Source organism: Thamnophis elegans, chromosome 7 (genome assembly GCF_009769535.1).
Source record: "Thamnophis elegans isolate rThaEle1 chromosome 7, rThaEle1.pri, whole genome shotgun sequence".
NCBI classification, from domain to species: Eukaryota; Metazoa; Chordata; class Lepidosauria; order Squamata; family Colubridae; genus Thamnophis; species Thamnophis elegans.
The window spans coordinates 10424749-10439624 of NC_045547.1; the positions used below are offsets into that span (position 1 = coordinate 10424749).

The following is a 14876-nucleotide window of genomic DNA, read 5'->3' on the forward strand; positions in this document are numbered from 1 at the left end:
TAGGTAAAGAGATGTCTACAAGAAGACGACGAAGCTCAGAGAGCACCGAAGACTCCATAGAGAATATATACCACAGTATATCACCTGGTTGAAATGCAAGATGTAGATCTATTCTGGGGTGTTTGGGAGAACATCCAGCTAAGATTCTGTGCACTTTGAAGAACCCCCATATCCCACCCTGCCCCTCCCAGGAGTCCCCATGCGGCCAGTTTTGGATGCTGGTATGTGCAGGGGAGGCTTGGGGAGGGCAAAAAATGGGCCTACCGCAAGTTCAGGAAGGCTGGAAACGGGCCCGTTTCTGGCCTTCAGAGGGTCTTCTGAGCCTAGGGAGGCCATTTTCACCCTCCCAGAGAGTCGAGGAAAGCTTCCAGAGCTTGGGGAGGGCACCCCCCCAGTCATGGTGAAGGATGCCTACCCAGCAACAGGGCAGGGAACCCCTTGCTAAAATTTTTGAAACCCACCCATGGATCTATCAATAAATACTGTATTATTCAGAGTATAAGATGCACCTGTTTCCCCCCAAAAGAGGGTGAAAATCTGGGTGCATCTTATACACTGAATACAGCATTTTTGGCCTCCTGAAACTCTGCCCCCTTCACCAAAATGGCCATGCATAGCTTTTAGGATGCTCCTGGGGACTGGAAGAGGAAAAAACAAGCAAAAAATGGGCCATTTTTTGCTCATTTTTGCCCTTCCCCCAGCTCCTAGGAGCACTCTACAAGCCTCCTAAAGGCTATGCATGGCCCATTTAAGCAAAAAACGGGCCATTTTCAACAAAAATGGGCCATTTTTTCTTGGTTTTGCCCCCCCTCCAGTTCCCAGGAGCACACTACAGGCCTCTCAAATTTTCTGCATGGCCCATTTTTCACAATAAAATGAGGCATGCAGAGGGTTTGAGAGGCCTGCAGGGTGGAAAACCTTTAAAAAATAAATACCTCTTCAAAATCTTGGTGCGTCTTGTACTCCGAAAAATATGGTACTTCATTATTTATTTATTAGCTGGCATGAGTCAGGCTGACTCCCTCCCCATTAAGATGATATTCCCAAGACATATATCTCTCACACTTTGTCTTTTTAAACATTTTAATTAAAAAGAAAGAAAAAGAAAAAAAAAACATACTTGCAGCCCACTCACATGTTCAGATTTCATGTGTTTTTATGAGAATTATTAATCTTTCCCCCACACCCCTTTATTTTATTTTATTTTATTTTAACAGAGGGATTTTCACAAGGATGTTGACAACAGAGCAGCAGCCCAGGGACCCCCCTTGGCAGATCATTTTCCCAGCAAAGCAGTGTGATAAATCCACGAAAGTCACATCCATCAAAGACACACAGGGGAAAACAAGGCACTGTGAGATATAAGCAGGTAGCCAGTGATCAAAAGCAGTGACCCAGACAACCCAATTTTCAAGCCTCTGGCCGAAATGTCAGCAGGGGTGGGTTCCTACCGGTACGGTATGGTATGGCCGAATAGGTAATAATTCTGGCGGACACGTGACCGTACCGGTTGTATCCTTGGCGGCGCCATCTTGATTTTCTGTTCTGCACATGTGCAGAACAATCTTCATTGCAAAAATGTAATTGCCCCCCTTTTAATGTTGTGCACATGCGCAGACTATTTTAAGTGCAAATGCGCATGCGCGCAGAGCAAAATTTTTCGGGCGCCGAACTGGTAGTAATGGCGGCAGGAACCCACCCCTGAATGTCGGCCTTGCTGAAACGAAACGAATGGAAAACCGAGAGGACCAGGACTTTATAGCATAGAGACCCAGAGGCAGGAAGAGCAATTTCTAGCGAGAGCCGCCACCGTTGTGCCATCCTGCCTTCTTAAAGCTGTAGGTAGTTGGGAAGTTCTCTGCCTCTCTTCCCATAAGTGTTGGACCCTACATTGGTAGGCGAGTAGATGGTCCCGATGGTGTGGCTGGACCGGACCAGGAAATCTGCCAAGCGTTGTGTCACACATGTGGCGGTGTTGCACTTCCGTTTGTCCAGGTGGTGGCTGTTGGTCATTAAAAGCAAATAAATGGAATAAATAAACCGATAAATAATAAATAAAAGCAAACAGAGAGAGAGACACACACACACACACACACCAAGATGATCATCTTCCATAGTCATTTTACAACGTACAACAGGTTACTGTATGCTTTGAATAAATGCTTTGTATTTATTCTTATCAATATTTTGGGATGACTTTTGCAGGTAGCGTGTAAACTCCAGGGATGAAAGTCACGTCACCTTCTAATTCTCCTTGAAGGCATTTAGCAACAGCAAAGAGCATAACAGACTTCTATACTGCTTCGCAGTGCTTTCCAGCCCTCTCTAAGCGGTTTACAGAGTCAGCATCTTTCACCCAACAATCTGGGTCCTCATTTTACCAACCTCGTAAGGATGGATGGCTGAGTCAGCCTTGAACCCATCAAGATCGAACTACTCGTAGTCAGCAGAATTAGCTTGCAATACTACATTCTAACCACCGTTGCGACTGTGGCTCAGTGGCTAAGACACTGAGCTTGTCAATCAGAAAGGTCGGCAGTTCGGCGGTTCGAATCCCTTGCACCATGTAATGGAGTGAGCTCCCGTTACTTGTCCCAGCTTCTGCCAACCTCGCAGTTCGAAAGCATGTAAAAATGCAAGTAGAAAAATAGGAACCACCTTTGGTGGGAAGGTAACAGCGTTCCGTGCACCTTTGGCATTTAATCATGCCGGCCACATGACCACGGAGACGTCTTCAGACAGCGCTGGCTCCTTGGCTTTGAAACAGAGATGAGCACTGCCCCCTAGAGTCGGGAACAACGAGCATATATGTGCGAGGGATAACTTTACCTTTTACCTTACAGCCATGAGAGGTCCTTGGTGCTCTCTGAGCTTGGTTTTTTTTTTCTTGTAGATGTTTCATTACCCAAACTAGGTAACATCATCAGGAAACGAATTATTCTCCTTTATTGTTACAGCTGTATTTGTAGCTGTTCCATTCCTAAAGCTGGGAAGACAACTGATGGAGAATTGGGACTTTGAAAAAAAAAATGGGTGTTTTTCTCTGCAACAGACCCTTAGGTCTAATATTCTCCACCTATGAGGAAACCCTAACACTGAATTTAATAGCCATGGGATGCTTGCAGAATTTGAGAAGGTATTTTTGGTGTAGTGGGCAGTAAGTAGATCAAAATTGAATATTTTGAATGGACATATCTAGCTAGTTATAGAGAATGAACCTCTTTGTTCTAGGTTTACTTCTAAAATAGTAATTACTATTCAATAGAAAATGAGCAGCCTACTACAAAGCTGAGTTCTTGCATTTCAGAACTGAATAACAGAACACAATAACAGAATTGGAAGGGACTTTGGAGGTCTTCTAGTCCATCCCGCTGTTTAGGCAGGAAATCCTACAATACTTCAGACAAATGGTTATCTAACATCTTCTTAAGAACTTCCAGTGTTGGAACTGGAAATATGGAATCTAGACAATACGCCATTAAGTAGAAGAAGGGAGGGAAGAGGGGGGGGAAATAGAAAAGAAAATAATAGTAATTAAATATATATTCAAAAGTAAGATACAAAGGGAGGGGGGAACATAATCAGGATAGATTTGAGAAGGAAAGGGAACAAGAAATGATACCCAGCTACTTTTGGGTTTGCGGAAATACCACCCTAAGAAAATAAAAATTAAGAGCTGGAAGAGACACCTACAATAGAAAAAGAAAGGAAGAGAGGAGGAGAGGAAATGAGAGGAAGAGGAGGGAAGAAAGATAGCGGTAAGGAGAGGAGGATGGAAGGGAGAGAGAGAAGGAGAGAGGGTAGGAAGAGGAAGAGAGGAGTAGGGGAGAGATAAGGGAAGAAGGAAGGGAAAGGAGAGGAGGAAGGAAGGAAGTAGAGAAGGGAGGGAGGGAGAAAAGAAAGGGAAAATAAGGTGGTGTCAAAACAGGTGAGGGATGGTAAACAAAGCAACCCAAATTGTATATTGTAACCTTTTAAAGGGAATAACAAATGCACAAGAAGGCCGAATGTAAAAAAGAATAATAATTATGTGAATGTATACCTTTAATTGTATGTAAGAGAACAACAAATAAAAAAACTTCTGGAAAAAAAAAGAACTTCCAGTGTTGGAGCATTCACAACTTCTGGAGTCCTGCTGGTACACCTTTTTGCAGGTGCACAGATCCCAAACTTCCTTCTCGATCTGATTGATAAGAAAACTTCGCCAACGTGTCAAATGTTTTACCCATAAAGCGAATGCGTCTACATTGCACAAATCTAGTCTGATTTTTTTCCCCCTTCAGGTACAAATTGGCCTGAAACCCAACAGACAAGAGCCGAATTAGCGAGTTCTCCATGCCACCAAAGTATAAGATTGCCTTATTTGTCTGTGAAGGTACTTGATAGACCAATCATCTCTTGGAAATTATCCGTGGGAACAATCTTCAAAAAGATGCTGTAGCCGAAGAGGCAACACAATGGACAAAAGGTGTAGAAAGGCCTCCGGAGTTTGATGGAATCCCATCAAGATGATAGAAGCTCTGGGAACAACTGGCTGGTTTTCTTTGTGAAGGGGGGAAGAGGTGAGCAAATTATGAAACTCAATTTGTGAAACCAATATCACTGTTGTATTGAAGCTAAATGAAGGCTGCCTACCTTGTTCCAGACCGGGCCAATCTTATTGGTGTTGGTGGGTGATACGTTTTTATTTAAAAATTGGAGACACGTGAACATTCTTGAAATCAAAAGTGAGTTTCATCTTGAGCAGACTTCGTCTGAATTAAACCAAGTATTTTATTGAAGGAGTTTTGACAGCAGGCTAGGGGGAAAGACGTGCGTTTAATATTTAAAAATTAAATTAAATTTTAAAAAAATGAATGTAATATTATAATGACATAATAATTTAAGGTAAATCGCTCCAATCCTGATTGCAGAAAATACGACTTCAGCAACAGAGTGGTCAATGCCTCGAATGCACTACCTGACATTGTGGTTTCTTTCCCAACCCCCCAAAACTTTAACCTTAGACTGTCTACTGTTGACCTCACCCCATTCCTTAAGGGGTGTGCATAAGCGCACCAGCGTGCCTATCGTCCCTGCCCTAATATTCCCTTGTATTCGTATTCATACATATACTTATATCTGTTATCTAATTCATGCTTGATGAAATAAATCAATAAAATAAATCAATAGTCGTACTTACTGTATTTTTCGGAGTATAAGATGCACCTTCCCCCCCGAAAAAGAGAGTGAAAATCTGGGTGCACCTTATACACCAAATACAGCATTTTTGCCCTCCCGAAACCCTGCCACCTTCAGAAAAATGGTTGTGCAGAGGCTTTGGGAGGTCTGTAAAGTGCTCCTGGGGACTGGGGAGGGCAAAAACGAGTGAAAAATGGGGCGTTTTTTGCTCATTTGTGCCCCCCCAGCCCCCCAGGAGCACTTTGCAGGCCTCTCAAACTCTTTGCATGCCCCGTTTCTCATAAAAAAAAGAGGCTTGCAGAGGGTTTGGTAGGTCTGCAGAGTGCAAAAGCTTTTTGTAAAATTTACCTCTTCAAAATCATGGTGCGCCTTATACTCCGGTGCGCCTTATACTCCAAAAAATACGGTAATACAGAAAACAAACTCTTATAAACCCCTTGATGCATCTTTCTCCATGTATCAGAAAGAAAGGATTTCCTTTGTAGATTTTATTAAGGCGATCACAGTTCTATTCAGCCTCGAAAAACATGCATCTTTAACCTGAGGAGCGCTGAAAGGGTTGGGATTTCAATTTTCAGGATTCTCAATTAACAGAAGGCTCACAAAACAGAAAAATACAGTTTGCACTATTTGATTTGCTGCTTGATCCCCTTTGACTCTCAGCAGAACGAGGGGAGTCAAAAAATTAGCATCCCTGAGTACATATAATCCTTGATTTACAACCATCTGTTTAGTGACCGTTCAAATTTACAACAGTACTGAAAAAACTGACTTACGACCGTTATTCATACTTTACGGCCTTTGCAGCATCCCCGTGGTCACGTGATCAAAATTCAAACACTTGGCAACTGGCATGTATTTATGACGGTGGCAGGGTCCCTGGGCCATGTGATCCCCTTTTGCGACCATCTGACAAACAAAGTCAGTGGGGAAGGCAGGCTCACTTAACAACCGTGTTACTAACTTAACCACTGTAGTGATTCACTTAGCAACGGTGGCAAGAAATGTTGTACAATGGGGCAAAATTTGCTTAACTGCCTTGCTTAGCAATGGAAATTTGGGGCTCAATTCTGGTCATAAATCAAGGACTAAAGGTAAAGGTTTCCCTTGCACATATGTGCTAGTTGTTCCCGACTCCAGGGGGCGGTGCTCATCTCCGTTTCATAGCCGAAGAGCCAGCGCTGTCTGAAGATGTCTCCGGGGTTATGTGGCCGGCATGACTAAGCACCAAAGGCTCACGGAACGCTGTTCTATTCCCACCAAGGATGGTCCCTATTTTTCTACTTGCATTTTTATGTGCTTTCGAACTGGTAGAAGCTGTGACAAGTAACGGGAGCTCACTCCTTTATGCGGTGCAGGGATTTGAACTCCTGAACTCCTGACCTTTCTGATCGACAAGCTCAGCATCTTAGCCTCTCAGCCACCATGTCCCCTTAAAAAGCAAGGCTTTCTGTACACAAATCATTCTTTTTCATACTCGGCTGCAGTGCTAATTTTTATTCCCCTTCAGAATGTTAAAAAGTTTCCCATTTTAGAAGGTGTTCTGTAGGTTTAAATGGAAGAAGGCACTGGGCTTTGGATAAAGGACGCAGGGCAGGCCAAGTTTCTACTACGTGGCAATTTAAAAACTTTCTTAAATATAAACCTTGGTTTGTTCACTACAGATTAGCCACTGTACTGTGGCTTAATGCATGGTGCCAATCATTGGTGGGTTCCTATCTGTTCAGACCGATTCAGTCAAATCTGTAGTGGTTTGGCTGCCATCTTATTTTTCATTTCTGCGCATGCGCAGAACAATTTTAATTACACTGCACATGTGTGTGAAGCGCACACACAAGCGAACTGGCAGTAGTGCCATCTGGAACCCACCCCTGGTACCAATCCACTAATCCCTAGTGCTTACGGAACTAGACAGCAGTGAGGCAGAGGAACAGCTGGAGCCTGTTCCCAGTGTGCGCATGCGCAGAGCTGCCAGAAGAAAAGAAAAACTCAGAAATTGGGGTAGAGTTGGGAGTAAAGCAACAGGTGGATGGTGAATGGCCCCTCCCAGAGGAGATAAAAGAGGAGCGAAAGAGGAGTGGGCTTTTGCAGGAAACAATTCATTCGTTTGGTGGTTAGATTCATTTCAGGAGTGTGAAGATCTGTCCGTGAATCTCAGAGACTCTGTGCCAAGCCTTTCCTTGCAGACCTCATTTGCAAAATATTTACATGGCAGCTTTCCAAGATAGATAAGGTCTATAGTCATAAATATTCCTTTGAAAGACTGTTTGCCAGGCCTTGCTGAATGGGAATAAGAAGAATTCACATTTGTTTAATAAAAGCCGTTTTCACCACTCTGCCTCGTGCTTTTTGGGGAAGCCTACATCAGAACAGTGTATTCCAGTTGTGTTAGGAGTGTAACGTTTTGAATTCCTGACCAAATTTCATGAGTGCTATAGACCTAATCGGCACAGAAACCCACAAGCGTGTGGAAGGTTGCTATGAACAAACAGATCTGTGTTAAACATGCAAGCAGGTGAATGTACCAAAGAGATTAGATGTGATTTCCCCCCCCCCAAAGCAGCACCTTCAGGATAGAGCCAAAAAGGTAAAATTATACTATCATTAAGTCATTAAGAGGCAACAGTGACTCAATGTTTAGCTTCAGATGAGCTTTTAAAGGCTATTTAGAGCACTTGCTGAGAGCATGGGAAGAATTAGAACAAAAGTCACCTGCTATTGTCTATTTTCCTGTGCTTGGTAAAAATCTATCTACAGATTTCTCAAGCTCTGTTCACACTCTTCCTTGCCCATCTACAGTTGAGGTGAGTTGTCCCAATAAATGAGCATGGGAATTGCCAATTGAATCACGACTTTCAATTAAAATAAATAAATAAACAAGAAAATCCAGTTGCGTTTTAGAAAATTGCTTTTGGGACAACCAGTGCCCGGATGATTGAGTATCTCCACAGAAATCTTCGATAAATCACAGTTCTCCTGGGTCATAAAGTTAGAGGTCTTCTAGTCCAACCTTCTGATCAAGCAGGATGTTCTGACCTAGGCTTCCCAAGAGCATGAAGCAAACTCCTGGTTCCGACAAAAAAAACCCCTTTTATTAATTTACTGCGAATTCTGCTCATTCACATCCAGCAAAGTCTTTCAAGGGAGGATTTACAGTCACAGATCTTATCTGGTTTGGAGAGCTGCCAGGCCGATATCTGCAAAACCTGGCAAGGAATCTTGGAGAGTCACGAAACAATTAAGCGAACTAATCGTCTCCTGCAAACTCCACTCCCCTTTCACTCCTCTTTTATTTCCTCTGGGAGGGGCCATTCATCCTCCGCATGTGGCCTTCCTCCCAAGTCAACCCCTGTTCTTTAGCTGTTCCTTTCGTCTGGCAACTCTGCACATGTGCACACTGGGAACAGGCTCCAGCTGTTCATCTGCCTCACTGATGTTTGACTCTGAAGGCAGCTGATAACTGGCATACGGCTCTGGCCCCCTCTCTGCCTCCGACACAGAGCCCTCATCAGAGCCTTCCCCAGACTCCAGGACTGGCCCATGTTCCTCCCCAACCTCCTCACTGTCTGAATCTGTTGTCAGCTCCACTGGCGGCCACAACAGTGTCCTGAGTATCATACAAGCCATTGGGCTATTAATAGAAAGCATATTCCATAGCGGGGTGACAGAATGATTTAATAAGTTGGGTCACTTGTGTAATTTGTTGTTGAATTCCAGTTGGCATTGAGGCGATATAAATGTCACTTCTGCATGCCAGAAGTCCACAATTCATGCCTTATTCCTTGCGCATGAAACTGTGACTGGAGGCATGATGTCAAACCTATTACAATTGTCCCAAAGCATTCTCAGGCCTCGTCATTCCTAAGAAGAACACAGCCTTGCTAGAACACTCTAATTCAGTGTTTCTCAAGCTTGGCAACTTGAAGACGTCTGGACTTCAACTCCCAGAATTCCCCAGCCAGCATTTGCTGGCTGGGGAATTCTGGGAGTTGAAGTCCAGACGTCTTCAAGTTGCCAAGCTTGAGAAACACTGCTCTAATTCATTGGCTTTCTGCTTTCCATGATGACCCGCCATTATGTGTTCCTCAGAAGCTCTCAAGTAAGAGAAGGATGGACATACGCTGTTCCGCCTGTTGTTCTGAAGCAACTAATAATGACCGACGTCCTGTCTTTGATTTGGGAAAAAAAATTCCATCACAGAATGAATGTTGGATTGGTTGCCATCAAGTCCAGGGCGCTGGACACTGCAGGATTCGTCGAAATCCTGATTCAGCCTCTGTTTGCAAGGGAAGGAACCACTCTTAACTGTCAAGGCGCTCTTCCTAATATCTAAACTGCTTCTTCATCCTTGGAAGTTTCATCCCATTAGTTCTGGTCTTACCCTGTGGAGCAACTGAGAATGAACGCAAAGTGTTTCTTTATAGTGTGACAGCTGAGGACAGCTATCAAGTCCCTTTTCAAACTTCTCTTCTGCAAGCTGAACATCTCTAGGTCTTTTAGGAGGACTTGGGTTTCCAGTCCTTTCACTATCTCGGTAAATCTTCTTTGGACTCGCTCTAGAGTTTATCCATGCCGTCAAAATAAAAACCTAGGGTATTTTTTTTACCTAATGCTTCTTCCTCCTCTTATTTTCCCCACAACCACAACCCTGTGAGGTGGGGTTGGCTTGAAAGAGAATAACTAACTCAAATTCGCCCAGCCAGCTTTCATGCCTAAGGGAGGACTAGAACTCACTGTCTCCTGGTTTCTAGCCTGATGCCTTAACCACTAGATCAAACTGGCTAATAGTATGTGCGTCAGAGGTGGCTTCCTACCGGTTTGCACCAGTTTGGTGGAACCAGTAGTAAAAATGGCAACTAGGTTGCCAAGCCGGTAGGGAAAGCATGCTTACCACGCCCCCGAACCGGTTCCCCGGTCACCACAAGATCTTTTTTTGATATTTTTAATGTTCTGCGCATGCACAGGCCTATTTAGAGGTAACTGCATGTGCGCAAATCGCGCACATACAGAACTGGCAGTAATGCCAGCAGAAACCCCCCCCCCCCTGGGGTGTGTGTGTGTGTGTATGATGTATATACATATGAACATATGTATACACAGAGAGAGAGAGAAAAAGAGAGATTCTATTCTATTCTGTTCTATTCTATTCTATTCTATTCTACTCTACTCTACTCTACTCTACTCTACTCTACTCTACTCTATTCCACATTTTCTATTCTATTCTATTCTATTGCTGAAAATTCTGGGAATCAGAGTTTCACCTCTTCAAAAGTCACCCAGTTTAAAGAACTTCCCAGTCATCTTTGCTGCAAAGGTAATAGCGCATTCCAAAAATGCATTAATTTCATTTAACTGCTGAGCGGGAGGGAAGATCTGTGGAAATTGTCGGTTTCCATTCTCCAGATGTAACAAAATGAAGTGATATCGAAATGTTGATGTATGCTGTGACATCAATCCTGTAAGTGCCACAATTATGTTCTTGCATTCTGATGGTTGGCATTAATACAGAGATGACAACATGTATCCTTATTAAAAAATAATAAACACAAACTATTTTCCTTCTGTTTAAGTATATTTGGAGCCACCTTACCATGAAAATAGAAAGAGAGAGAGGGGGGAGGAGAGGGGGGAGGTAGGGAGGAAAGAAAGAAGGAAGGGAGGGAGAGAGAGGAAGGAAGGAAGGAAGAATGGAAGGAAGGAAGAGAGAGAGATAGGAAGAAAGAAAGAATGGAAGGAAGGAAGGAAGGAAGGAAGAAAGATGGGGTCTAAATGGAATAAATAATATTAAAAGCTAATAAAACAAGAAGTTGTTTTGCATATACTTTGCATAAGTAGCTAATTTGTACAGTTTAAGTCCACACACAGTATTAAAAACCTAGGAATCTGTTATGGAATTTATCTATCTATGTAATATTTAAATCAGGATAGGAAATCAGGAACTTTTTAGATCAAATTCAACTCCCATCACATTTATCTAAGATTTAAGAGATCTATAATAATTAAGCAAAGATAGTCCTGCCTTGGTTTATACTGGCTGATGTTTTTTCCCCATGATCTAGAAAAAAGATTTGCTTAGTTTCGAGAGATTTTTCTGAAATCCAAAGGGGTTCACTATGAATAATCTTCCTTTATATTAGCTTCAACATTTATTTTATGCTACCATCTCCTAATACAGTCAGAACTATTTTATATCCACTATGATTAACTAAACCTAGCTAAAATAATCAAAATGAGTAGAGATCAAGAGTCTTTAAAGGTGATCTCTATTATATACCTATTGATCATTCAAAATGACTTTTTAAACTGAACTACAGGTGAGTAACAAAATGTGACTATTTTGACTTTTCTCAAAAAGGTAGGAATCTCACATGGGAATAAGTGTCGGTTTATTTCAAAATTTCCAAGCTTTTTACCACTTTTACTGAGATTAAAACCTCTGGGTGGGGAATGTTTTAGTATAAAGGAAACAAATGCTTTGTTTTAATCTTCTCACAGTAATGGAGGCTTGCTCCTAAAAAAAAGCTGAATCAAAAATCTAAAGCCAGTATGGAGGAACTTTCTGATATTTTACCTGTCTACAAATATAATACCACCTCCCTCCTTTTTTTATTATTATATTGAGTCCATCTCTAACAAATTCTCCTTTTTTTATTTGTTTAAAATGGCTGGGGGAAACAGATTCCAATTCAGATGAACGTAAAGGAGAAATGAGACATTGTGTGCCCAGGTTTTTATGGGTTTAAAGACATTCAAGTCTTCTTATTAAATGCAATAGCTTTTTTTATAGAGCAGACAGCAGTGAAGGCAGAAATACTGGTAAGCATTCAATATATAAAGTTAAAGGAAGAAATATTGCGGCCAGTAAAACTTCAAAAAGTATTGCCATTCCTTGTAGGATAGAATAATCTTTAAGAGATTGATTGATCTACCTATCTACCTTTCTACCTTTCTACCTTTCTACCTTTCTACCTTTCTACCTATCTACCTATCTACCTGTCTACCTACCTACCTACCTACCTACCTACCTACCTACCTACCTCTGTCTGTCTGTCTGTCTGTCTGTCTGTCTGTCTATCTATCTATCTATCTATCTATCTATCTATCTATCTATCTATTTATCTATCTATCTATCCATCCATCCATCCATCCATCCATCCATCCATCCATCCCTACCTACCTACTTACCTCTGTCTGTCTGTCTGTCTGTCTATCTCTGCCTATCTATCTATCTATCTATCTATCTATCTATCTATCTATCTATCTATCATCTATCTATCTATCTATCTATCTATCTATCTATCATCTATCTATCATCTATCTATCTATTTTTCTAGCTATTTTTCTAGCTATTTTTCTAGCTATTTATCTAGCTAACTATCATGATATTTTAGAACTGTCCATCTCCATCAAGGATATAGTTAAAGTAGAATCAACTTAAAAGGGTAATTCAATTTGTGGTGCACCTATTTGGTGCTGAAATTTTGCTTTACAGTTTTGCTTTTTAAAAAAAACCTAATAATACATAGAAAAGGGTTAACATCTTAGAAAAAGGGAAGGGTTTTGTTACCTGTCTATCTATAGCTGGGAAAATGGGAAACCTGTCCATTAAAAATATTATGGAACAACTGTGTCAGTCCATGAGTTTGGGGGCACCCCTTCTGTCTAATAAATGTCATTAAAAAGCATGTTCTCATGAGTTGCATCTCACCATCAGAGGTACAATTGTCGGTTGGATGTCCCATAAGATAAAGCCAAAGAAAGTAGCCTTTAAATGAGAATCAACAGGAAATTTCCCATTCTGCATAGAACAGAATAGGATAGGATAGGATAGGATAAAAACAGAATAAAATAGAGATAGGAATAGAATGGAATAGAATCAGAATCAGAATCAGGAATAGAATGGAATGGAATCAGAGTCAGAATCAGAAAGGAATAGAATAGAGTAGAGTAGAATCAGAATCAGAATCAGAATCTATTATGGAACCTTGGAGGTCTTCTCCAAGCAGGGGACTCTCTACCATTCTGGACAAATGTCTGTCCAGTCTCTTCTTGAAAACCTGCAGTGATAAAGAAGCACCCACAACTTCTGAAGGCAAGTCATTCTAATTGATAACATTGTTCTCACCGTGAGGACATTTCTCCTTATTTCTAGGTTGGATATCTCTCCTTCATAAGCCATAAGATAATCATAAAGATTATCCACATCTTTATCCCCAGACTAACTGCTTTTGTGGTAAATAATGGTTTATGCAACACTACACAAAAGTGCGGTATCTTAAGGAAAGAGGAAGAGGAAGGAGGAGGAGGAGGAGGAAGAACAGGAAAGGAATAAGCTTTAAAGTTACTGACCTTTCGACTGGCGTTGCTTCCAGGGAGTTTAAAGTAAGAGACAAGATGATGAAAAGAAAAGGTCCCTTAAGACTGCACATTTCTCTTTTGGCTGCCTTTGGGTGAAAGACGGGAGAAAAAAAAGAATTTAAAAAGCCAAGTTAACAAATTACAAACACAAACACATGCACCCCGATATCGATTTTCCAGGATTCTTCTCCTGCTGAATGGCAAATCTAAAAGCTATGATGGGTATTCACCTGAGCCCCAGTTTTTAACCTTCTCAATTTTCCTATCCGAGTTTTATGAATTTACCCAAAAGAAAATTACAAAACAGGAGGGCATCTCCTCTGTTCTCTGGCTGGAAAGAGTTTGCTTTTGTGCATCGGGTCCAAGTCCCTTTCCTCTCCTGTTTATCTTTGCGTTATATCTCTCCAAAGAGTCACAAGAAAGACAAAACATTCCCCACCTGAGATTTACCTGGAAAGTCAAGCGAAGGTCCCTGCAACGGCAGAAAAAGACAGGTTGAATCCCACTCTTCTAATCCAATAGTCTTTGTCGCTATTTTTCTGGCTGGCAGACAATGCTGCTCTTATATACCCCCTCGTACTTTGTTCAGCTCTGACATCAAGCAGGAAAGAGAGAGAGAGAGAGAGAGAGAGAGAGAGAGAGAGAGAGAGAGGAGAGAGAGGGAGAGAGAGGGAGAGAGAGAGAGAGAGAGAGAGAGAGAGAGAGAGAGAGAGAGAGAGAGAGAGAGAGAGAGAGAGAATGTGCATGAGAGAGAGAGATATATTTTTAGAGAAAGATTCTATCATTAACCTCTGTCCCCATAGAGGGAAATACCCTAGTAAAAAGCCAGAGATGGCTGATTTTGCTCACCGCTAAACTTCAGTTGAGTCCATTTTGGGCACCTTTGCAAAGTGATGCGTTAATCGATTATGCCTGAATAATAACAACAATAAAATGAGTTTGAATAAGATCCTTTTTTTTTGGTCCTTTTATCATTTTTATTTTATTGTATAAAATACAAAAAGAAAAAAGAAAAAAGGAAATTGAGAGCGGGAAAGGGGACGGGGGGGAAAGGGGGTGAGAGAGATACAAGTGGGAAGAGGAAAAGAAAGAAAAGGGGGCATTGACTTCTAACTCTTCCCAGCACAAAAACACAATAAACACACCCCAGCCTCAACTTTTTTGCTTTTACACATTTATATGTAACTAGCCATTTCTGTAACACCAAATCTTTCTAATCAACAAAACCAAGATCATTTTTCTTCTTCACAAGCACAAATTCCAGAATCCAAATAAGAACATATTTTCCTCTCTAAATAAAGTAATCCATTTCAACCATTCCTGCTTTATCTCCCTTG

At 41.6% G+C, this 14876-nt stretch overlaps 1 protein-coding gene across 1 annotated transcript; it reads right to left on the reverse strand.

The window, feature by feature from the left end:
* Positions 1–1660: 1660 nt before the first annotated feature.
* Positions 1661–13610, reverse strand: IAPP (islet amyloid polypeptide). Its single transcript, XM_032221093.1, has 5 exons — positions 13531–13610; positions 12902–12946; positions 9563–9737; positions 8745–8812; positions 1661–2002 (listed from the first exon to the last, which is right to left on the reverse strand). Exons 1-5 carry the CDS (start codon positions 13608–13610, stop codon positions 1831–1833), a joined length of 540 nt encoding a protein of 179 aa, XP_032076984.1. The 3' UTR covers positions 1661–1830.
* Between the last annotated feature and the right edge of the window lie 1266 nt (positions 13611–14876).

Bases quoted from the DNA above. Each gene is read 5' to 3' on its own strand.
- IAPP (XM_032221093.1), bottom strand. From the start codon at position 13,610: ATGTGCAGTCTTAAGGGACCTTTTCTTTTCATCATCTTGTCTCTTACT. The intron at 9,738-12,901 runs GTACCTCTGATG...GATAAACTCTAG, and splicing joins GGGACATCCAACCGACAATT to AGCGAGTCCAAAGAAGATTT. The intron at 8,813-9,562 runs GTAAGACCAGAA...TTCTATTAATAG, and splicing joins ATTCTCAGTTGCTCCACAGG to CCCAATGGCTTGTATGATAC.